Source organism: Oncorhynchus mykiss, chromosome 5 (assembly GCF_057628025.1).
Source record: "Oncorhynchus mykiss isolate SJ-2025 chromosome 5, ASM5762802v1, whole genome shotgun sequence".
NCBI lineage: Eukaryota > Metazoa > Chordata > Actinopteri > Salmoniformes > Salmonidae > Oncorhynchus > Oncorhynchus mykiss.
In genome coordinates, this window is record NC_143026.1 from 12062195 (window position 1) to 12085937 (window position 23743).

Sequence of the window (23743 nt, forward strand, 5' to 3'; positions counted from 1 at the left end):
ACACTGCAAGTTGTTTATTTATTTTTGGAGTGTATGTATGTATTCGTCCTCCTGGGAGTACAGCGGGGAACTCAGAATAAGGTATTCACTTCCTCTGGAAAAGCCTTAAAGAAGAGTACCCAGGTCTGTGTGGACGGTTCCTTCTTTTAATTAAACAAAAGTCCTAAAGTCCACATTATGATAGAAGCTTATTTAAATAACAGTGTTCAAAGATGTGGTGTAAACAAAAGTGACCACTCCACTGGATCGCTTTTGAAACCTGTTTTCTCTGCTTTGAATGAAAAACAATGTCAAGTATCCAGTGTCATTCCAATAATTGGTTCCCTTGTGCAAAAATGAATTGTGCTAAAAATAAAACTCAGGCCAACGAAAGGGCAATACAAGAGAGACAGGGAGGGAGAGAGAGTGAGAAAGAGCAAGAGAGACAGAGAGAGTGAGGGAGAGAGAGCAAGAGGGAGGGAGAGTGAGTGAGGGAGATAGAGAAAGGGAGAGAGTGAGAGAGAGGGGGAGGGAGAGAGAGTGGAAGAGAGAGAGAGCAAGAGAGAGAGAGAAGGAATGAGGGAAAGAGCGAGAGAGAGGGAGGGAGAGAGAGAGCGAGAGCGAGCGAGCGTGAAAGACAGACAAAGCTTTGCAGAGAGTTCTCAGAGAAGTACATCATGAGCTGACAGGTTCTTAATTGCTGCAGGTGTGGCTCTGTCAGGTCTGACCATGTATAACCATCTCACTGTGAAAACAGCATACACTTCATGACAATGATGATAAAAACCATGAAATCTCCACGCTGAGAAATGTACTATTATGAGATTAACCTGGGAGTCATGTATACAGGGTGTTCATGTGTTTCAAAACATGTTAAGCCAGGTCTTGCACTTGACATATAGAAAACAATTTCCATTACCGTAAGAAAATCAACTTCATAATTCTCAATGACATTTTATATTGTATGGCTTTATGCACCATATATTCTTCGCAGCATATCGCCTGGGACAAGCATACCGTTCATCTAGTTCACTTCACTGCAGATGATATCAACAAATCATCTTAGAATAACAGAGAATGGATTTCAGAGGTTTGCATGAAAGCCGTACACTTATAAGAATGAATTGCAATGCAATGTTAGTCCCGTGTGATTGACCATACTGGCTGGAGATAATACTGCAACAATATGTTGACAGAAAATAATGGAGTTTTGCTGTGAAGTGGTGCAAAGCAGGGTTGAGGTCAATTCCAGTCAATTCAGGAAGTACATGGAAATTCCAATTATTTTCAATGCATTTCAATAAGGAAAGTTTGGATTTGGAATTTGGCTTACTTTCTGAATTGACTGGAATTGAAATGGAATTGACCCCAACCCTGTTGCTAAGTAACACGTCCTATGAGCTTCACAGAAAAACAACTGAAAACCTTCATAGGCAAAGCAATTCCTCAATGAGCAATACATGGACACACAGTACATGTATAGATATCAGAACTACCAATTATCAAACCAACTGGTCTCTTCACTTGACCTGCAAAAAAGTTGGAAAGTTACATTGTCTTTAATGCGAGTAATTTGTCATTGAGAGTTAGTATATTCATCTCACTGCACTTTGGCGCTTATGAAATCCAGTGCTCTATAGAACCTAATGCACCCGTGTATTTCACACACTGGGCCTTGAGGTGAACGACCTGTCGAAACATTCATCTATTTTATCACACTGCCCCCCAGTGGCTACAGAGAAAACATACCTTTTAGGAGCAATGGATACAAAAAAAGGGCCAGTTTAGAAACATTCATCTATTTTATCACACTGCCCCCCAGTGGCTACAGAGAAAACATACCTTTTAGGAGCAATGGATACAAAAAAAGGGCCGGTATAGAAACATTCTACTGAACTGTCCCTTCAACGGTATGACAATGTGTGTAAGTGTAATGTTTTGGTCATCTGAATGAATGTCGATATTTTAGACCTGAAACCCGAAGCACGGCTTCTGGAGAGCAGAAAAAAAAACAAAACAATTATTGTTCTATTTGAAAAGATATCCCACTTTACATTTAGGTGTCACAAAAATAAATGGACTGTATTTACAACTGTTGTTACATAGGTCTTACAACTGCTATATCTGTTTCTGTATTTCAGCTGATTGTTCCATTATAGTCTGGTGATAAAACAGACTACGTACTGTAAAATAAAGGTTTAGAAAATAACTCTGGTCATTACAAACATGCCAATTCATGACATTTTGTGGCAAAAAATGAAAGTATTTTTGCATTTATTAGACAATTTTATCACTTAGATGCATAAGAGGAATGTCAAAATAATCTCTTCCCCCCCCAGTTGCCCACCATCTCTCAATATATTCAGATGCATACACATAAACAGACCAAATTCAACCAACAGTTCAATCAACTATACACACAACTACCTAAACAAAGACAATATGCAGGGAGCAAGATGAAGACAATGCACAACGGATATTACATTTACAAATCAAGGTGGAATTTTTTGGAAGATGTAACCAAGAGGTAACAGCAATCTCAAGTTCGCTTGTTGCCACATTTCACTGGCAGTTTGCATGATTTGGATGGTTCCTGTTTGAACTTTACCCAGAAGACATCATACCACAGAAAAAGCAGTAAACAAAAAGTTGCATTGGTTTGATCTACATGAATCAAAACAAATTCCTTCACACATCATTGAACAAAAAGCAGAATAATTCAATGAAACAAAATCAACCACCAAAAAACAAAACAGGTCTGAGTAGGACTGGGTTATATTACATAAACACAGAATTAGAATGCCTAGAAAAGACACTATTCCTCCATAATGTATGCACTAACAATGTCTGTTCTACAAATTCTAATTCTACAGTGGTACAGCCAGGTGTGTTGTTGTTTCTCACAGTGACGCTCATGCACAGGGACTATTTGACGAGTTGACATGGCTCGCCTGGGATTTTACTTTCATAGGGGTGACTCCTAACTTCCACTTAAGCAAAATGTTCACTTAGTCATGCGTTAATGTCAACAGGACACCAACTGACATTATTCGACTGGAGAGGAAGTTAGGATTTGCTCCATAGTGAGCGGTAGGGGTGGGTGCCCTGGCCTAGCAGCTAGCCTGACAGGCAGACAGCTGCATGAGGGGGAAACACTGAGGATGACCCCATGGTCAGCCTGGGAGTCCACCTCGCCACATTGGGTTCCCTCCCGTCAAGCCAGCTGGGAGGGTTAGGCTACAGCAAAAAATGGCATCACTCCCTTGGGTGAGAAAGAGGACTAAGCCAGAAGAGGGGATAAGGTCTGAGGGGACCCCGGTGTCCCCAGAGTATACCGCCTTCAACCAGAGAGAACCAAGGATATATGAGCGGTCAGGGAAAGACAGAGCTAGAGGTCTACCTGATTCAACAAACGCTCGCAGAGCCGTCTCTTGGGACAGTTCTATTGATGGAAGTAAGAGTTCTATTGATGGAACAGTTCTATTGATGAAACAGTTCTATTGATGAAAGTAAGAGTTCTATTGATGGAACAGTTCTATTGATGAAACAGTTCTATTGATGTAAGTAAGAGTTCTATTGATGGAACAGTTCTGTTGATGAAACAGTTCTATTGATGAAACAGTTCTATTGATGAAACAGTTCTATTGATGAAACAGTTCTATTGATGGAACAGTTCTATTGATGAAACAGTTCTATTGATGAAACAGTTCTATTGGTGAAACAGTTCTATTGGTAAAACAGTTCTATTGGTGAAACAGTTCTATTGATGTAAGTAAGAGTTCTATTGATGTACAGTAGGTTCCGATACACAGTCTGGAAATGTTGCATGTTCTCCCTGATGATATACAGTGAGGCAGTGGTAAGGATACCTAACTAGCAGTAAACTGCAGTCACGGCACCTAGATGGCTGGGTGGAATTGGATATGTAGTGTCTCTTTTAAAGACAGTCCAAAATACCTATTTTAGAGACAACAGAGAGGAGCAAGGTAAAAACACACAGAGAAATATGCAGTACAAATTAATGAATAAATATTTGTGCATATACTTTTCTATAATGGATATATTAACATGGGATTTGTTTAATGTCCAAAAATATTTTCTTAATATTTCAAAATAAATATGGAATGGTAACAATGCATACTTGTATGATATCTAAATACATTCCTGATATTTTGTCAATTCTTTCTAAGGGGACTTAAGGTGGAATGAATAGCTTAAGGCCATGTACTTTGTTGTAAACATCCCCTGGATCGGAGTGTAGATAGATAGTAGTGTGTAGTTATGACTGACTAGCAGACTTCCACACTCCCCTACAGTAAAGTAAACAAGTTCAGTAAGGGCTATGAGATATCACTCAACACAGCAAAACCATCCCACATGGTGCTCAGCAACATCAAGAAATAGGATCCAAGCAAACTAGTGTAAAATAAAATATTAAAACATGTCTTCAAGAAACACATCATTTGGTTAACGGAAGAAATGAGAAAAAAACGTCAAATGACATTGTACAACTGCCCCATAGTAAAAACAACATGACTTAACAGAACAGCAGGTTGGGAAAAAAACATTGTATCTTGGCTTCCCTTGCATTGTGTTTTGCCAGAATGACCTCATCATTGAACAATCAGATCTCTACTACTAAAAGGCATTCATATCGCCACTTTCCAGTGTTAAAGTAACCCTTTCCAGTGTTAAAGTAACCCTTTCCAGTGTTAAAGTAACCCTTTCCAGTGTTAAATTAACCCTTTCCAGTGTTAAATTAACCCTTTCCAGTGTTAAAGTAACCCTTTCCAGTGTTAAAGTAACCCTTTCCAGTGTTAAAGTAACCCTTTCCAGTGTTAAAGTAACCCTTTCCAGTGTTAAAGTAAAGCTTTCCTTAAGGCATTGACATCAAACCAAAACAAAATGATCATGCACAGTGAAATTTGCTGAATTAGTTCAGAGAAACTCCCAAAATGTCTTGTTTAGTAAACACTCACAAACTCCTACTGTACCTAGACATAGTCGTAGTTCGAAAAGCCAACACCAGATAAACATAAATAACATTTATATCGCTGCTGAAGCAATGTTCAACATAATTCATAATGAATGCACACACGTCCCCCGACTCCTGAACACTGGTCAGTGTAAAGGAGAGCGCTCCCAAATAGAAATAGTCACAACTCCGTACTAGGGTCAGTTCTAAAGACTTTCCCAGAAAGCAGTCCCAATGGAGAAAGACAAATGGAATAGCAAAGACATTGCAGTGAGTGTACCCAAGTGTATTCGACCGTGGAAACATCACAGTAATGGTGGTTTTGTCCTCTTGAGCGTAAACTCAAAACCTGGATATACCAGCTACAGTTTTGCAGTAGTGTTGTTGTATGACGGTAGTGTTGCATGTACAGTAAAAGGGTAAGCAAAACAAACAACGTCAATGTCAATCACAAATGATCAAAATCTAACCACTGTAGAGGCCCCACAACGTCAGGAAGTGGGGAATAACAATCACCCAATGAGATATGCAGTCTTCGATCACTCAGCCAGTCAGTCGACGCATTCTCTCGTCTTCATGGCTACATCCTGACCCTAGAATGCTGAAGTAGAACGTAGTCCTGATTGGATGCTGGGGGGGGGGATATTCTACATCTCCTCGTAGTCTACGTCTCCGGCGAGAAAAGACTCCAGGTCGTCAACCACGCCTCCGGCTTTCTTGGTCGACTTTGACTTCTTCTTTTTCTTCTCTTTCTCGTCCCCGCTGCCTGACTCCTCCTTTTTCTTCTGTTTGTGTCGTTTCTTGCTGCTTTTGTCGTCCTCCTGCAAGGAGCAGACGTGTCCCATGGTTACTATTGGCTGAGGATGACAAACAGGGTGTAAAGATGACTCATCTCCTTTCTTACCTCCTTGCTTTTCTTCTTCTTCTTCTTCTTGTCCTTTGTTGAGGATCTACTTTCTCGGTCTGCAAGACAAGTTAGCAAAATTAAGACAACTCTGAATTGTTTTACCAATACATATACCCAAACTGTGAAAGTATAAAACACACAGACACACTAGTCCAGAAGAGTGATCATGACTCCAATGATTTCCAATGACTTTGCTTCGGAACCTTGCTCACCATCTTGGTCCTCACTGCTTTCCTTGCTCTTGGGCGCCACATCCTGGAATCCCAGTCCAAACAGGTCCAGGTCGTCGCTCTTGATGGGGAGGACAGAGGGCTGGACCAGCTTCAGGTCCTCCAGTACAGCCGAAGGCTGCTTGGTAAAGGGGAGACAGGAAGGGAGGGGAGCGCGATAGAGAATGAGTAGGGGACAAAGACAGATGGAAAGACAGGAAGGGAGGGGAGCGCGATAGAGAATGAGTAGGGGACAAAGACAGATGGAAAGACAGGAAGGGAGGGGAGCGCGATAGAGAATGAGTAGGGGACAAAGACAGATGGAAAGACAGGAAGGGAGGGGAGCGCGACAGAGAATGAGTAGGGGACAAAGACAGATGGAAAGACAGGAAGGGAGGGGAGCGCGACAGAGAATGAGTAGGGGACAAAGACAGGAAGAAGAGGAGCGCGATAGAGAATGAGTAGGGGACAAAGACAGGAAGAAGGTGACAGAGAAAGTAGGAGAAAGAGGTTGTTACAATAGATGGACCTTTTCTATTTCACATTCAGTCTAAATCAGCATTTCTAAACCCAGCCAAATATATGGGCCCTGAGGACTAGGTTGAGAAAGGCTGCCACCCATAGGTCTAACTACTGTAAAATAAATTCAAAGTTCTCATTCTGTCAATCACTGAGTATGGCTACATGCACACAATCATGTGATTATTGTGGATAATCAGATTAATATAATAGTTTGATTAAAATGTTTACATGCTATGCAAGAAGAATAATTTTTTCCTAATAATCCTGTTTACATGGACACATCTGAAATCAGGTTAGTTGATGGCACGCTGATAAATGCAGGAAATCACCAATGGAAATAAAGGTTCTACCACAGTGACTGTGTTATTGTTGGGAAACATATTTGATTCTGAGTTCAGACATATAGTTTGTATGTGAAAACCACTTCTAAGACACATACACTTGCACTAAAGAGAAAGGCTCGTTCCTCAATGAGGAGATGAAAGCACAGATCAAACACACAGTTGAGACGCCTATTAAGGTGTTTACATATCCTAATAACTCAAAAAAGATTACTTGGAAAACCAGGAGTTTAAATCGATCTTACGCCCATTAAAATAACGAGAGTAAGGTGTTTACTGACTATTGCATAATCTGCCTACTATAATCAGTTTAATATCCAATTATTACTGTGCATGTAAACGTGACCACTATAGAAAAACCACATCTCTACCTACCACTATCACATATATGAGAAACCAGTCAACGAGAACAGAAGGCCCTGTGTCTGGAAAGTAATGGACACCTTCTTCTACATTTCAAATCAACCCAATAGAAGGGGATGCGAGGATTGAGCAGTCTACTGTAACAAAGCACAGAGCAGTCTACTGTAACAGAGCAGTCTACTGTAACAGAGCACAGAGCAGTCTACTGTAACAGAGCAGTCTACTGTAACAGAGCACAGAGCAGTCTACTGTAACAGAGCAGTCTACTGTAACAAAGCACAGAGCAGTCTACTGTAACAGAGCAGTCTACTGTAACAGACCACAGAGCAGTCTACTGTAACAGAGCAGTCTACTGTAACAGAGCACAGAGCAGTCTACTGTAACAGAGCACAGAGCAGTCTACTGTAACAGAGCACAGAGCAGTCTACTGTAACAGAGCAGTCTACTGTAACAGAGCAGTCTACTGTAACAGAGCAGTCTACTGTAACAGAGCACAGAGCAGTCTACTGTAACAGAGCACAGAGCAGTCTACTGTAACAGAGCACAGAGCAGCTACTGTAACAGAGCAGTCTACTGTAACAGAGCAGTCTACTGTAACAGAGCACAGAGCAGTCTACTGTAACAGAGCAGTCTACTGTAACAGAGCAGTCTACTGTAACAGAGCAGTCTACTGTAACAGAGCACAGAGCAGTCTACTGTAACTGAGCAGTCTTCTGTAACAGAGCACAGAGCAGTCTACTGTAACAGAGCACAGAGCAGTCTACTGTAACAGAGCAGTCTACTGTAACAGAGCAGTCTACTGTAACAAAGCACAGAGCAGTCTACTGTAACAGAGCACAGAGCAGTCTACTGTAACAGAGCAGTCTACTGTAACAGAGCACAGAGCAGTCTACTGTAACAGAGCAGTCTACTGTAACAGAGCAGTCCACTGTAACAGAGCAGTCCACTGTAACAGAGCAGTCTACTGTAACAGAGCAGTCTACTGTAACAGAGCAGTCTACTGTAACAGAGCACAGAGCAGTCTACTGTAACAGAGCACAGAGCAGTCTACTGTAACAGAGCAGTCTACTGTAACAGAGCAGTCTACTGTAACAGAGCACAGAGCAGTCTACTGTAACAGAGCAGTCTACTGTAACAGAGCACAGAGCAGTCTACTGTAACAGAGCACAGAGCAGTCTACTGTAACAGAGCAGTCTACTGTAACAGAGCAGTCTACTGTAACAGAGCACAGAGCAGTCTACTGTAACAGAGCACAGAGCAGTCTACTGTAACAGAGCAGTCTACTGTAACAGAGCAGTCTACTGTAACAGAGCAGACTACTGTAACAGAGCACAGAGCAGTCTACTGTAACAGAGCAGTCTACTGTAACAGAGCAGTCTACTGTAACAGAGCACAGAGCAGTCTACTGTAACAGAGCAGACTACTGTAACGGAGCACAGAGCAGTCTACTGTAACGGAGCAGTCTACTGTAACAGAGCAGTCTACTGTAACAGAGCAGTCTACTGTAACAGAGCAGTCTACTGTAACGGCACCTTCTTTTTCTTGGGCTTCTCAAACTCCTCGTCCTCATAGTCTGGTTCATCCATGACGAAGGAGAGCATCTGATCGTCCCCTGGAGCTTCTTGGTCTGAGTGGGAGGATTCATCCCCTCCCTTCTTCTTGCCTGCCTGCATGGACTGCACCGGGGCTAGGGTCGGGTTCAGGAATGAGACGGGCTCGGACGACATCTTTAAGCCCGCTGGTTTCTTGGCTTCTCCGGTCTTGTTGAGAGTCTTCAAAGCGTTGGAGGATCTGATCAGAAAGCACAACAGAGATCTAAATATGAAAAGATGCATGATAACATCAATAAATGAACCCTGACCTGTTCACCAGACATGCTACCTTGTCCCAGACATGCGGTTTCTCTCTCTCTCAATTTCCTCCTCGCTCTACTGTACTTGCTGTCTCAACATCTGAATGCTCGGCTATGAAAAACCAACTGAAATTTACTCCTGAGGTGCTGACCTGTTGCAACCTCTATAACCACTGATTCTTATTTGACTCTGCTGGTCATCTATGAACGTTTGAATATCTTGAAGAACAATCTGGCCTTAATGGCCTTGTACCTTTATAATCTCCACCCGGCACAGCCAGAAGAGGACTGGCCACCCCTCAGAGCCTGGTTCTAGGTTTCTTCATAGGTTCCTGAGTTTTTCCTACCCACTGTGCTTCTACATCTGCATTGCTTGCTCTTTGGGTTTTTTAGGTGTTTTAGGCTGGGTTTCTGTATATGCACTTTGTGACAACTGCTGATGTAAAAATGGCCCAATGACTACATCAATCTCTATCGCCCAATGACTACATCAATCTCTACCGCCCAATGACTACATCAATCTCTATCGCCCAATGACTACATCAATCTCTATCGCCCAATGACTACATCAATCTCTATCGCCCAATGACTACATCAATCTCTATCGCCCAATGACTACATCAATCTCTATCGCCCAATGACTACATCAATCTCTACCGCCCAATGACTACATCAATCTCTATCGCCCAATGACTACACCAATCTCTATCGCCCAATGACTACATCAATCTCTGTCGCCCAATGACTACATCAATCTCTATAGCCCAATGACTACATCAATCTCTATCGCCCAATGACTACATCAATCTCTATCGCCCAATGACTACACCAATCTCTATCGCCCAATGACTACATCAATCTCTGTCGCCCAATGACTACATCAATCTCTATAGCCCAATGACTACATCAATCTCTACCGCCCAATGACTACATCAATCTCTACCGCCCAATGACTACATCAATCTCTACCGCCCAATCTCTATTGACCAATGACTACATCAATCTCTACCGCCCAATGACTACATCAATCTCTGTCGCCCAATGGCTACATCAATCTCTATAGCCCAATGACTACATCAATCTCTACCGCCCAATGACTACATCAATCTCTACCACCCAATCTCTATTGACCAATGACTACATCAATCTCTACCGCCCAATGACTACATCAATCTCTATCGCCCAATGACTACATCAATCTCTATCGCCCAATGACTACATCAATCTCTACCGCCCAATGACTACATCAATCTCTATCGCCCAATGACTACATCAATCTCTACCGCCCAATGACTACATCAATCTCTATCGCCCAATGACTACATCAATCTCTATCGCCCAATGACTACATCAATCTCTACCGCCCAATGACTACATCAATCTCTACCGTCCAATGACTACATCAATCTCTATCGCCCAATGACTACATCAATCTTTACCGCCCAATGACTACATCAATCTCTACCGCCCAATGACTACATCAATCTCTACCGCCCAATGACTACATCAATCTCTACCACCCAATCTCTATTGACTAATGACTACATCAATCTCTACCGCCCAATGACTACATCAATCTCTACCGCCCAATGACTACATCAATCTCTACCACCCAATCTCTATTGACCAATGACTACATCAATCTCTACCGCCCAATGACTACATCAATCTCTACCGCCCAATGACTACATCAATCTCTACCACCCAATCTCTATTGACCAATGACTACATCAATCTCTATCGCCCAATGACTACATCAATCTCTATAGCCCAATGACTACATCAATCTCTATCGCCCAATGACTACATCAATCTCTATCGCCCAATGACTACACCAATCTCTATCGCCCAATGACTACATCAATCTCTGTCGCCCAATGACTACATCAATCTCTACCGCCCAATGACTACATCAATCTCTATAGCCCAATGACTACATCAATCTCTACCGCCCAATGACTACATCAATCTCTACCGCCCAATCTCTATTGACCAATGACTACATCAATCTCTACCGCCCAATGACTACATCAATCTCTGTCGCCCAATGACTACATCAATCTCTATAGCCCAATGACTACATCAATCTCTACCGCCCAATGACTACATCAATCTCTACCACCCAATCTCTATTGACCAATGACTACATCAATCTCTACCGCCCAATGACTACATCAATCTCTATCGCCCAATGACTACATCAATCTCTATTGACCAATGACTACATCAATCTCTACCGACCAATGACTACATCAATCTCTACCACCCAATCTCTATCGCCCAATGACTACATCAATCTCTATTGACCAATAACTACACCAATCTCTATCGCCCAATGACTACATCAATCTCTACCGATCAATGACTACATCAATCTCTACCACCCAATCTCTATTGACCAATGACTACATCAATCTCTACCACCCAATCTCTATTGACCAATGACTACATCAATCTCTATTGACCAATAACTACATCAATCTCTATTGACCAATAACTACATCAATCTCTATCTACCTACTGTATAATACTAGCATCTTAAGGAAAAACCTGAGGTTATGCAATTCAAGTTCTCTTCCCACCCATACCTCCTTCTGTCCGATCCACCGTCCTGGATGACGTTAAGTGCCTTCGTCCCCTCATCTTCTTCATCGCTGGTCAGGGTGATGCCCATGCTGGGGACGGTGGCTGCCTTGGGCACAGATTTGGGCACAGACTGGCACAGCTCATCTGGGGCAAAATCGTCCTGGAACCCTGACACCATGGGGTTCCCCCCTCGGCCCTCACCGTCACTGTAAAACATGGACAGAGAGAGACGTGGTAAGTTCTGATGTCCTGATGTAAGAATAACCAACACATTTGAGCAATATGATGGGCCAAGCAACACAAAAAATACTTTAAATGATTATAATTTTTTAAAATCAGTATGCGTCTGAGTAATGATACCCCATTAAGCAACACCTGCAGGAAAAGTCACACCGTTTTAAATGTATTTCCAAATGCAGGACTTTGAAGCTCCTCTTGTTTAGTCTGATGTTCTAACCATTTAACAAACAACAAAAAAGTTGTATTAATGTTGTTTGTGACACCTGTAGAATTGTGCTTTAAACCTTCTGTTAGAATTATGTTAAGAAATGTAGCACATGAGCTGGATAACATGTAGGCTTATAACATGGTTAACGTCTGTAACGTTGCTAATGTCAGTATTTCAGCTGCGCTAGGACAAAAGGTTCAACTACAGGAGCCCCACTACTATCGTTTTACTTACAGTTAATGAAATGAACAGTGACTAAATCACAAGCATTTCGCTACACTCGCATTAACATCTGCTAACCATGTGAATGTGACCAATAACATCTGCTAACCATGTGAATGTGACAAATAACATCTGCTAACCATGTGAATGTGACAAATACATTTGATTTGAACATTATTGCATTATCTGTTCATATATTATTACATCATCCAGTTATAGCCTACTGGGATGTTATCGAAAAGTCATTACATTAACAATAACTTATTTTGCCATTATCTACACACTTACTTGATAATCTGATGCTACGCTCCATTCAAATCTTAACCAGAATGACAGTTCAAAAAGTCAGCCCTGAAGACTGATTCAGTGAAAGAGAGTTGTTTATTATTAGCACTAAGCTATCGTGTGTGTGTGTGTGTGTGTGTCTCACATCCACTCTCCACTTCTCCTTTTAACTTCATCATTTTAAGTTAATCTTCTAACATCAAAGCACTTCAAGCCTCATTTCTCATTTTCCAAAATAGCAAACGGCCCTTGTAGGACAATCCTCTCCTTCAAATTCAAGCTCAAGTTGATTCCCTTCATTATACAACGCAGGAATCTGACCGATTTTTCATATTTCTATAACGTAAGACTGTATTAAGGGGAAATCCGCAGTTTAGATGTACATTAACAAAGAACTTTTCCCGACAAAAGCTAAGGGATGGGGCTAGAGAAATGTAACCACACTCAAATTCATAGAAAGAGCTATGCATGCAAGAACTGACCATCAAAATGATCATTTTAACCATGTATTGAAGCTATACAGTGTTTGTTTACAATTACTTTGTTTACAACCATTGGAGGAAAACAAGCTTACATTTTGGGTTCTGATGGGAAGTGATGAGGCATTCATAAGGTAATACTCTTCAAGAATGAATAGATACAGATAACAATTTCTGTCCAAAAAATGGACGTAGCAACTGCAGATCGCTCCTTTAAGCCTTATCCAATAAAATAAAGTGCCTTCTCTCTCACCCCTCCCTCTCTCTCTCTCTCTCTCTCTCTCTCTCTAGGAAATGAGTGATGAATGACCTAGATTCTGAGCAGAGGAGACCTGACGGAAACAAAAACCTCACCCCTCACCCCTTTCCTCCGCAACGTCTCCTCCCCTCACCCCTCACCCCTTTCCTCCGCGACATCTCCTCCCCTCATCCTCCTCCCACCAAGCACATTAAAGGAAAATGTCTTGATAGGCAAAGCCTACTCATAATTGGTTAAAAATCACATGACGCAACCATTATCTTCCTCTATCTTTTTTCACATATGTTGAAGCTGGGTTGGTGCTAGAGATGTGCTAGAGAGGATGAACATGTTTGAAATGCCCCTTTAAGATAGAGCTGAAATACATTCACCTCCACTATATTGAAGAACATATTGACTGTGGGTGTCTGAACTGCACAGCAACGGTAGATCTTCTTCACTACACAATGATCATTAGAAACGTGTTCTAGTACACAGGGAGTGTTTGATCTTGTTCCAGTTGCTCTCCAGGTGAAGGATTGGCCAGCCTATCAAAGTAGTCCAAATATTGAAAAAGTCCTTATTTCCACACTTACTTGTATACCTATCCAAAGCCACAAGCCTGGACATGGGTCATAGAAGATCATGGAGATGATTAGGGAGTGAGGACCTACCTGTCACTGTCCATGTTGCCTGCTCTTCCAGCTTTCTCCTTGGCTTTGGCAGCAGCCCCCTCCTCCGGGAAGCTACGGGCCGTGCCCACATCGGGAACAAAGTCATCCACATTCCGCACCTTCTCGTCTGTGCCATCTGAGGAGAGAAGAGTGGGAGAGGAAGGATGAACATTTTATTTATTTTAACCTTTTTTTAACTAGGCAAGTCAGCTAAGAACACATTCTTATTTTCAATGACGGCCTAGAAACAGTGGGTTAACTGCCTTGTTCAGGGGCAGAACGGCAGATTTTTTTTACCTTGTCAGCTTGGGGATTCAATCTTGCAACCTTTCAGTTACTAGTTCAATGCTCTAACCACTGGGCTACCTACCGCCTCAACATGGTGGTGATGATAATGGGTGGTACGGATACCAGACCTGGCTTCAAACAGTATTTGTTTTCTGCGCTTGATTGGCATAGTGCTAGTTTGTGATGTGAATGAGAATTCAATGGAAAACCATCTTTCTGCTGTCTCTAGCTGCCTGTCTCTAGCTGCCTGTCTCTAGCTGCCTGTCTCTAGCTGCCTGTCTCTAGCTGCCTGCCTCTAGCTGCCTGCCTCTAGCTGCCTGCCTCGTGCTGCTGCCTCGTGCTGCTGCCTCGTGCTGCTGCCTCGTGCTGCTGCCTCGTGCAGCTGCCACGTTATTTCAAGCATGTCATTTTCAATTAATAAACCAAAATGGAAATCAAAAAGATCCTCCTCTATCCCAAAGGATTTCACGCCAGTTAATGTGTATGACTGTTGATTCAATCACATTATGACGAAGTGATCACTTCTGAAATGGCTTCCTCTTACCTTTGGTAGGCATTATTCATTAGTAGACTGGTTGCTATTTTGAGTTTATAGACATTAACCAGGTTACACTCCAACCTTTTTATGCGAGTGAAGTACACAACAGGCCTGATGGAAAGGGCACGTTTTTTCCCGGTAAACTTTTCAAATGTCGACAAAAGAAATTATGCTAGACATGGTGGGATGTTCTTGTGTCTGTAATATGAACTGTGCCAGAAATGCTCAATTCCTCTCCCACTAATATCGCTCTTTTGTCTATAATAATCTCATCAAGTAGGTCGGCTACTGCCACATTCACATGCTATCGAAGTTATCTGAAGCTCCTAGTACCCAGTTGGAAATGTCACTTTAATGACCCTCCAAGTCGTAATTACAAGTGGGAAACTCAGAGAAAATGTTGTTGCCCGAGTTGTGACGTTTCACCACTGACCTTCTCAACTAGAAGTTTTAAACAAGTAAATGTTTTATAATTACAACCTTGTCAATATGGATAATGTAGCTATTCAAACCATATTGTCAATGTTAAGCAAGCTAACTAACTTTATTACAAGCAATGTTTGCAAGCGTATCAAGCTAGGTAAAATCATTTTGGTTGAAGGATTGTTCCGACTTCAAAATCACTTGAACACAAATCATGCAGGAATTACCACTTCCTAGGTCCCAGTTTCCTATTTCCCATGCGCACGTGAGGCCAGCATATACCCGCACTGTATCTGTGAACTGTTGGCTAAAGAGCACATGCCAATACCAGGGAGGGCACATTCGCTATATAACACAACACATTTGTGACAAAACCATCATTAGAGTTGAAAATGCAATGGAAACCCATTTAACTTAATTTAAAAATGTTATTCGTTACATGGGAATTTAAAAGTTATTTTTATGTGCACTACGTCATCACGCACAGCCGTTTATACGCAATAAGAAATATCTCTGGTAGGAAAATGCTCAAATAGTTTTTAAGTGGATTTTAGAATATTCACATTAAAATCTGTAACCAATTGGATGGAAACCTAGCTAGTGATGGAAACCTAGCTAGTGATGGAAACCTAGGTAGTGATGGAAACCTAGGTAGTGATGGAAACCTAGCTAAATGATGGATACCTAGCTTGATGATGGAAACCTAGCATGATGATGGAAACCTAGCTTGATGATGGAAACCTAGCTTGATGATGGAAACCTAGCTTGATGTTGGAAACCTAGCTTGATGATGGATACCTAGCTTGATGATGGATACCTAGCTTGATGATGGAAACCTAGCTTGATGATGGAAACCTAGCTTGATGATGGATACCTAGCTTGATGATGGATACCTAGCTTGATGATGGAAACCTAGCTTGATGATGGAAACCTAGCTTGATGTTGGAAACCTAGCTTGATGTTGGAAACCTAGCTTGATGATGGATACCTAGCTTGATGATGGAAACCTAGCTTGATGATGGAAACCTAGCTTGATGATGGAAACCTAGCTTGATGATGGAAACCTAGCTTGATGATGGAAACCTAGCTTGATGATGGATACCTAGCTTGATGATGGATACCTAGCTTGGTGATGGAAACCTAGCTTGATGATGGAAACCTAGCTTGATGATGGAAACCTAGCTTGATGATGGATACCTAGCTTGATGATGGATACCTAGCTTGATGATGGAAACCTAGCTTGATGATGGATACCTAGCTTGATGATGGATACCTAGCTTGATGATGGATACCTAGCTTGATGATGGATACCTAGCTTGATGATGGATACCTAGCTTGATGATGGATACCTAGCTTGATGATGGAAACCTAGCTTGATGATGGATGGAAACCTAGCTTGATGATGGAAACCTAGCTTGATGATGGATACCTAGCTTGATGTTGGAAACCTAGCTTGATGATGGATGGAAACCTAGCTTGATGATGGATGGAAACCTAGCTTGATGATGGTTGGAAACCTAGCTTGATGATGGATACCTAGCTTGATGATGGATACCTAGCTTGATGATGGATGGAAACCTAGCTTGATGATGGATGGAAACCTAGCTTGATGATGGAAACCTAGCTTGATGATGGATACCTAGCTTGGTGATGGATACCTAGCTTGGTGATGGAAACCTAGCTTGATGATGGAAACCTAGCTTGATGATGGAAACCTAGCTTGATGATGGATACCTAGCTTGATGATGGAAACCTAGCTTGATGATGGATACCTAGCTTGGTGATGGAAACCTAGCTTGATGATGGAAACCTAGCTTGATGATGGATACCTAGCTTGATGATGGAAACCTAGCTTGATGATGGATACCTAGCTTGGTGATGGAAACCTAGCTTGATGATGGAAACCTAGCTTGATGATGGAAACCTAGCTTGATGATGGAAACCTAGCTTGATGATGGATGGAAACCTAGCTTGATAATGGATGGAAACCTAGCTTGATGATGGATGGAAACCTAGCTTGATGATGGAAACCTTGGCCAAGTCATGTGAAATCCATAGATTAGAGCCTAATTTATTTATTTTAATTGGCTGATTTCCTGATATGAACTGTAACTCTGGAAAATCTTTGAAATTGTTGCATGTTGCGTTTATATCATTGTTCAGTGTGGTTCCAACACTCACCAGCAGGAGCCTCAGAGGTGGCTGATCCAAAGAGGCGCGACATGAAGCCTCTCTTCTGGGCAGGGGGGGCCTGGGTGACACTTGGTGACTGGGGGGTCAGGACAGGTGTGGTTCCCCCATGGTGGAGCCCCTGAGGGGTTGGGGGCAGCGGCTGGGGGGCCGGGGGCTGCTGTGGGTAACCTGGACCCCTAGGGAGTGCAGTGTTCTGGAGAGGGGGACAGGGGTTAAGGTTAGGGTTGGTGTAGGAGGGGGGACCCTGAACTGACCTGGGGATAGGGTTGGATATAGTTAGGGGCTGGGGTGGGAGAGGGGGTTGCTGGGGGGTGCAGGGGCTGGGACAGGCCCCAGGAGTAGAGGGCCCGCTCTGCGGGACGATGGGGGACTGGGAGCCTGAGGAGGGGCTCTGGCCGTTGGAAGGGCCCCCCGGGGAGCTGAAGCCAGCTTTGTTTCTGGCTTCCATCATCTCCAGGAAACTGGAGAGGTCAAAACAGCAGATTTGATCATGAATAATAACATATAATTTAAATCAACATTTTGTTTACAAAGTATTTACAAGGAAATATACAGTGATTTTAATGATCATATTAACCTTTATAATGCTCTTATACATTTGCAGTAGCTGATCGCGAGAAACAGATGGGTTATTGGCATCTGTGTTTGTCTGTGTGTTCAACGTTTTTCTCTCTTCCTCTCTCTGTGTGTGTGTGTGTGTGTGTGTGTGTGTGTGTGTGTAAGCCTGCCTGCATGTTAGCAAATACGCACATGCCATAGTTCTGGTCCTCAGTCTCCTGCTGAACATTGAGTTCCTCCAGAGTAGCGTCTATGTCCAGCTGGTTGGTCTCCAGTTGTCTCAGCAGGGTCTCCCTCTGCAGAGAAAGAGAACGAGATAGAGGCAAGTCTATCAGTCAAGGCTAGCTGTGGACAGTGGACACCACAAAACCAACGGTTTAGCAGAGAGGTGGCCAACCCTCCTACCTGGTCTGCAGGTTTTTGATCCAGCCCTGCTAGAGCACACCTGAAGAAACTAAATAAATATTGGTTTTAATTGCATGAGGCCTGAAGAAGGTTTATGTGCATGTACTGTTGACTTTATTATCCTACAAAGCACAAAATAATGATGCAAATGTCATATAATTATAGTCATTCATTTGGCCCAGGCAATTTGATAAAATGCAGCAAGCATTCTGGACGCATCAACTAGATCTCCTGTGTTTTCCACTAGCGCCTACTTTATCCACTTAAATTAAAAGGTGCACTATGCAGATATCGCTCCGCTATTTCCCGGTTGCTAAAATTCTACTAGTTCACCTAATTTCTGTGTTAGTGCCAAAATAAGCAAGTATAGTGTAGAGAATCATTGTACCATCTAAACCGCTGTGAAATATATTTTCCAGAACAAAAAATATTGTATTTTCAACCGTTTGAAGCTAGTATACAAAACCGAAAGTAAGACCGGGAAGCATAGAAAAGGCGGACATAGAATAACAGATCTACCGCTTCTTAGACTTTCAATAAGAATGACAGATCTATAACTCATATTTCTATGTACATATTGCAGCTTTAACTAGGCTACTTATCAATTCGCTAGTCAAAAAAATTCAGACAAGTCCTCTTCTAGCGATCTATTGATAGAACAGGTGCCTGTCAGTCACAAAGCGAGTGATGACAGGGAAACACTGCTGGTTTGACAGTCTGCTGTCTGTCCTGCCTCCCGGTACCTGTGGCCTGCGTGATTTGTGTGCGCTGTGGTTGGTTGCAGTCAATCGCGTTGTGGTTTACTTTACTTGAATATGCGCCTAAAAATAGATGTGTGCGACCTGAAAAATGTAAGAATGACCACACACAATTCTGTCATTTTGTTTCATAGGTTGTAGTTAAATCACACACATAACTGTAGAAATAAGAATTATTTCTTATTTCTATGTAAAGAACTACGTATAGTCCCATATCCGGTTTCCGAGCTGGTCATGGGTGCACCTCAGCCACGCTCAAGGTTCTAAACAACATCATAACCGCCATCGATAAGAGACATTACTGTGCAGCCGTGTTCATCGACCTGGCCAAGGCTTTCAACTCTGTCAATCACCGCATTCTTATCGGCAGACTCAATAGCCTTGCTTTCTCAAATGACTGCCTCGCCTGATTCACCAATTACTTCTCAGACAGAGTTCAGTGTGTCAAATCGAGGGGCTGTTGTCCGGACCTCTGGAAGTCTCTATGGGGGTGCCACAGGGTTCAATTCTCAAGCCGACTCTTTTCTCTGTATATATCAACGATGTCGCTCTGCGGCGGGTGATTCCCTGATCCACCTCTACGTAGACGACACCATTCTGTATACATCTGACCCTTCTTTGGACACTGTGTTAACTAACCTCCAAACGAGCTTCAATGACATACAACACTCCTTCCGTGGCCTCCAACTGCTCTTAAATACAAGTAAAACCAAATGCATGCTTTTCAACCGTTCGCTGCCCGCACCCGCCCGCCCGACTAGCATCACTACTCTGTATGGTCCTGACATGTTATATTCCACATATTCTTACAAATACCTAGGTGTCTGGCTAGACTGTAAACTCTCCTTCCAGACTCATCTTAAACATCTCCAATCCAAAATTAAATCTAGAATCGTCTTCCTATTTCGCAACAAAGCCTCCTTCACTCACGCCGCCAAACATACCCTCGTAAAACTAACCATTCTACCGATCCTCGACTTCGGCGATGTCATTTAGAAAATAGCTTCCAATACTCTACTCAGCAAACTGGATGCAGTCTATCACAGTGCCATCCGTTTTGTCACCAAAGCCCCTTATACCACCCACAACTGCGACCTGTATGTTCTAGTCGGCTGGCCCTCTCTACATATTCGTCGCTCGACCCATTGGCTCCAGGTCATCTATAAGTCTATGCTAGGTAAAGCTCCGCCTGAGCTGAGGCTCACTGGTCACGATAACAACACCCACCTGTAGCACGCGCTCCAGTAGGTATATCTCACTGGTCATCCTCAAAGCCAACACCTACTTCGGCCACCTTTCCTTCCAGTTCTCTGCTGCCAATGACTGGAACGAATTGCAAAAATCGCTGAAGCTGGAGACTTATATTTCCCTCACTAATTTTAAACATCATCTATCTGAGCTGCTAACCGATCGCTGCAGCTGTACATAGCACATCTGTAAATAGCCCAACCAATCTACCTCATTCCCATATTGTTTTTATTTAATTTTCTGCTCTTTTGCACACCAGCATTTCTACTTGCACATAACCATCTGCTCATCCATCACTCCAGTGTTAATTCGCTAAATTGTAATTACTTCGCTACTATGGCCTAATTATTGCCTTACCTCCTCAAGCCATTTGCACACACTGTATATAGACTTTCTTTTTTTCCCTATTGTGTTATTGACTGTACGTTTTGTTTATTCCATGTGTAACTCTGTGTTGTTGTTTGTGTCTCACTACTTTGCTTTATCTTGGCCAGGTCGCAGTTGTAAATGAGAACTTGTTCTCAACTAGCTTAACTGGATAAAGGTGAATAAAAAATAAAAAATTATAATAATATATAATATATATATAATAATATATATCCCACCTCACGCGCAGCAACAGTGCCTGCTACTAGTAAAGGGATGTCAGAGAACCTCATCTCTCAGACAAACATGGGAATCCTACCTCTACCACGGCAAAGGCCCGCCCGCCCCTTAAACATGTTGTCTCACCCAAGTGATTGAAATATTTTAGAATACATTGTATTTTATTGAGCATTGAACACTCCCCAAAAACCTTTAATTCATTGACTTTTAGTCATTTCTTATCACAAAAACACTCTTCCTCAAATACTTTCATTGTGCACCTACATTTCTTTGTGCTCCTTCTAAAATCCACTTGGTCATATTTCTGTTTTCCGGCACTTTCATCTATTTTCTTTTGTGTGTTTCATATAGCAGCCACATTTCACTGTGGCAAGAACCAACACCACTGTGGCAAGAACCAACACCACTGTGGCAAGAACCAACACCACTGTGGCAAGAACCAACACCACTGTGGCAAGAACCAACACCACTGTGGCAAGAACCAACACCACTGTGGCAAGAACCAACACCACTGTGGCAGGAACCAACACCACTGTGGCAGGAACCAACACCACTGTGGCAAGAACCAACACCACTGTGGCAAGAACCAACACCACTGTGGCAAGAACCAACACCACTGTGGCAAGAACCAACACCACTGTGGCAAGAACCAACACCACTGTGGCAAGAACCAACACCACTGTGGCAGGAACCAACACCACTGTGGCAAGAACCAACACGACTGTGGCAAGAACCAACACCACTGTGGCAGGAACCAACACCATTGTGGCAAGAACCAACACCATTGTGGCAATTCAATCTTGCAGTAAACATGTAAATAAGACCTTAATCTCAAGAGAAGACAGGTTAAATGTTCAAAAATGTTTAATATTATTTTACTTAGAAAATAATCCTGATCATATAAGCCTAGACAATATGCAAAACCACTAACAATACACTGAATTCATCCATTTTCATCCATATTAATTGTAAAGTCATGTCCTTCTACATAATACCACAACTACTTTTTCCAATTTGGAAGGTATATTCATTTAGCTGTGTATTTCTGATGGAATCAAGGCATTAGAATGTACAAGAAACAACCAAAATGTAGGTCGTTCAGTAAAAGTTTCCGAACCCAAGAGGACAAGCCCAGGGAGGCTTGGCTGGCTACATTTTCTATTAAGGCTGGCTACTCCAGGTTACTTGTGGAAAACACTGAAAGGCTTTCATGTGAGCAAAACCTCAAACCACTGTCGTGGGACATGGCACGTATCGGGGATGTGTTGTTATGTGGGAAATGAAGCAGAGGCACTCAAGCTCTTAAGAGTTTCCATCCAGAAGGGTTTCACATTCCGACGCCTGAGCTAGGCCTATATCTGTAGTTAGCAGTCAAGGGTTTCACATTCCGACGCCTGAGCTAGGCCTATATCTGTAGTTAGCAGTCAAGGGTTTCACATGCCGACGCCTGAGCTAGGCCTATATCTGTAGTTAGCAGTCAAGGGTTTCACATGCCGACGCCTGAGCTAGGCCTATATCTGTAGTTAGCAGTCAAGGGTTTCACATGCCGACGCCTGAGCTAGGCCTATATCTGTAGTTAGCAGTCAAGGGTTTCACATGCCGACGCCTGAGCTAGGCCTATATCTGTAGTTAGCAGTCAAGGGTTTCACATGCCGACGCCTGAGCTAGGCCTATATCTGTAGTTAGCAGTCAAGGGTTTCACATGCCGACGCCTGAGCTAGGCCTATATCTGTAGTTCGCAGTCAAGGGTTTCACATGCCGACGCCTGAGCTAGGCCTATATCTGTAGTTAGCAGTCAAGGGTTTCACATGCCGACGCCTGAGCTAGGCCTATATCTGTAGTTAGCAGTCAAGGGTTTCACATGCCGACGCCTGAGCTAGGCCTATATCTGTAGTTAGCAGTCAAGGGTTTCACATGCCGACGCCTGAGCTAGGCCTATATCTGTAGTTAGCAGTCAAGGGTTTCACATGCCCGACGCCTGAGCTAGGCCTATATCTGTAGTTAGCAGTCAAGGGTTTCACATGCCGAAGCCTGAGCTAGGCCTATATCTGTAGTTAGCAGTCGAGAAATTCAATCCCTTGAGAGAAAGATAGAAAGTCCTGAAACAACTGTGAAATCTCCTCTTCTGATGTATACATGAGATCTTTAAGCCACATGAGCCACTTTAATAATGGGAATTGATGGGAAATGATGTAAATATATCACTAGCCACTTTAAACAATGCTACCTTATATAATGTTACTTACCCTACATTATTCATCTCATATGCATACGTATATACTGTACTCTATATCATCGACTGTATCCTTATGTAATACATGTATCACTAGCCACTTTAAACTATGCCACTTTGTTTACATACTCATCTCATTTGTACATACTGTACTCGATACCATCTACTGTATCTTGCCTATGCTGCTCTGTACCATCACTCATTCATATATCCTTATGTACATATTCTTTATCCCCTTACACTGTGTACAAGACAGTAGTTTTGGAATTGCTAGTTAGATTACTTGTTATTACTGCATTGTCGGAACTAGAAGCACAAGCATTTCGCTACACTCGCATTAACATCTGCTAACCATGTGTATGTGACAAATAAAATTTGATTTGATTTGATTTGAGATCTGTAGTATGCCAATG

General features: G+C 42.5%; 1 protein-coding gene across 7 annotated transcripts in view; it reads right to left on the minus strand.

The window, feature by feature from the left end:
* Positions 1-2221: 2221 nt before the first annotated feature.
* The window catches only part of LOC110523196 (rab-like protein 6), a 36862-nt gene continuing 15340 nt past the window's right edge, over positions 2222-23743 (minus strand). For all 7 annotated transcript variants that reach the window (XM_090233727.1, XM_090233726.1, XM_036976783.2 and 4 more), the window contains 8 exons: positions 18273-18376; positions 17511-17983; positions 14081-14216; positions 11737-11940; positions 8829-9087; positions 6074-6209; positions 5859-5917; positions 2222-5775 (listed from right to left, as the gene is read on the minus strand). In XM_090233727.1, the coding sequence (XP_090089853.1) occupies positions 5602-5775; positions 5859-5917; positions 6074-6209; positions 8829-9087; positions 11737-11940; positions 14081-14216; positions 17511-17983; positions 18273-18376 (1545 nt within the window). In that variant the 3' untranslated portion in view covers positions 2222-5601. The remainder of the gene's footprint in view (positions 5776-5858; positions 5918-6073; positions 6210-8828; positions 9088-11736; positions 11941-14080; positions 14217-17510; positions 17984-18272; positions 18377-23743) is intronic.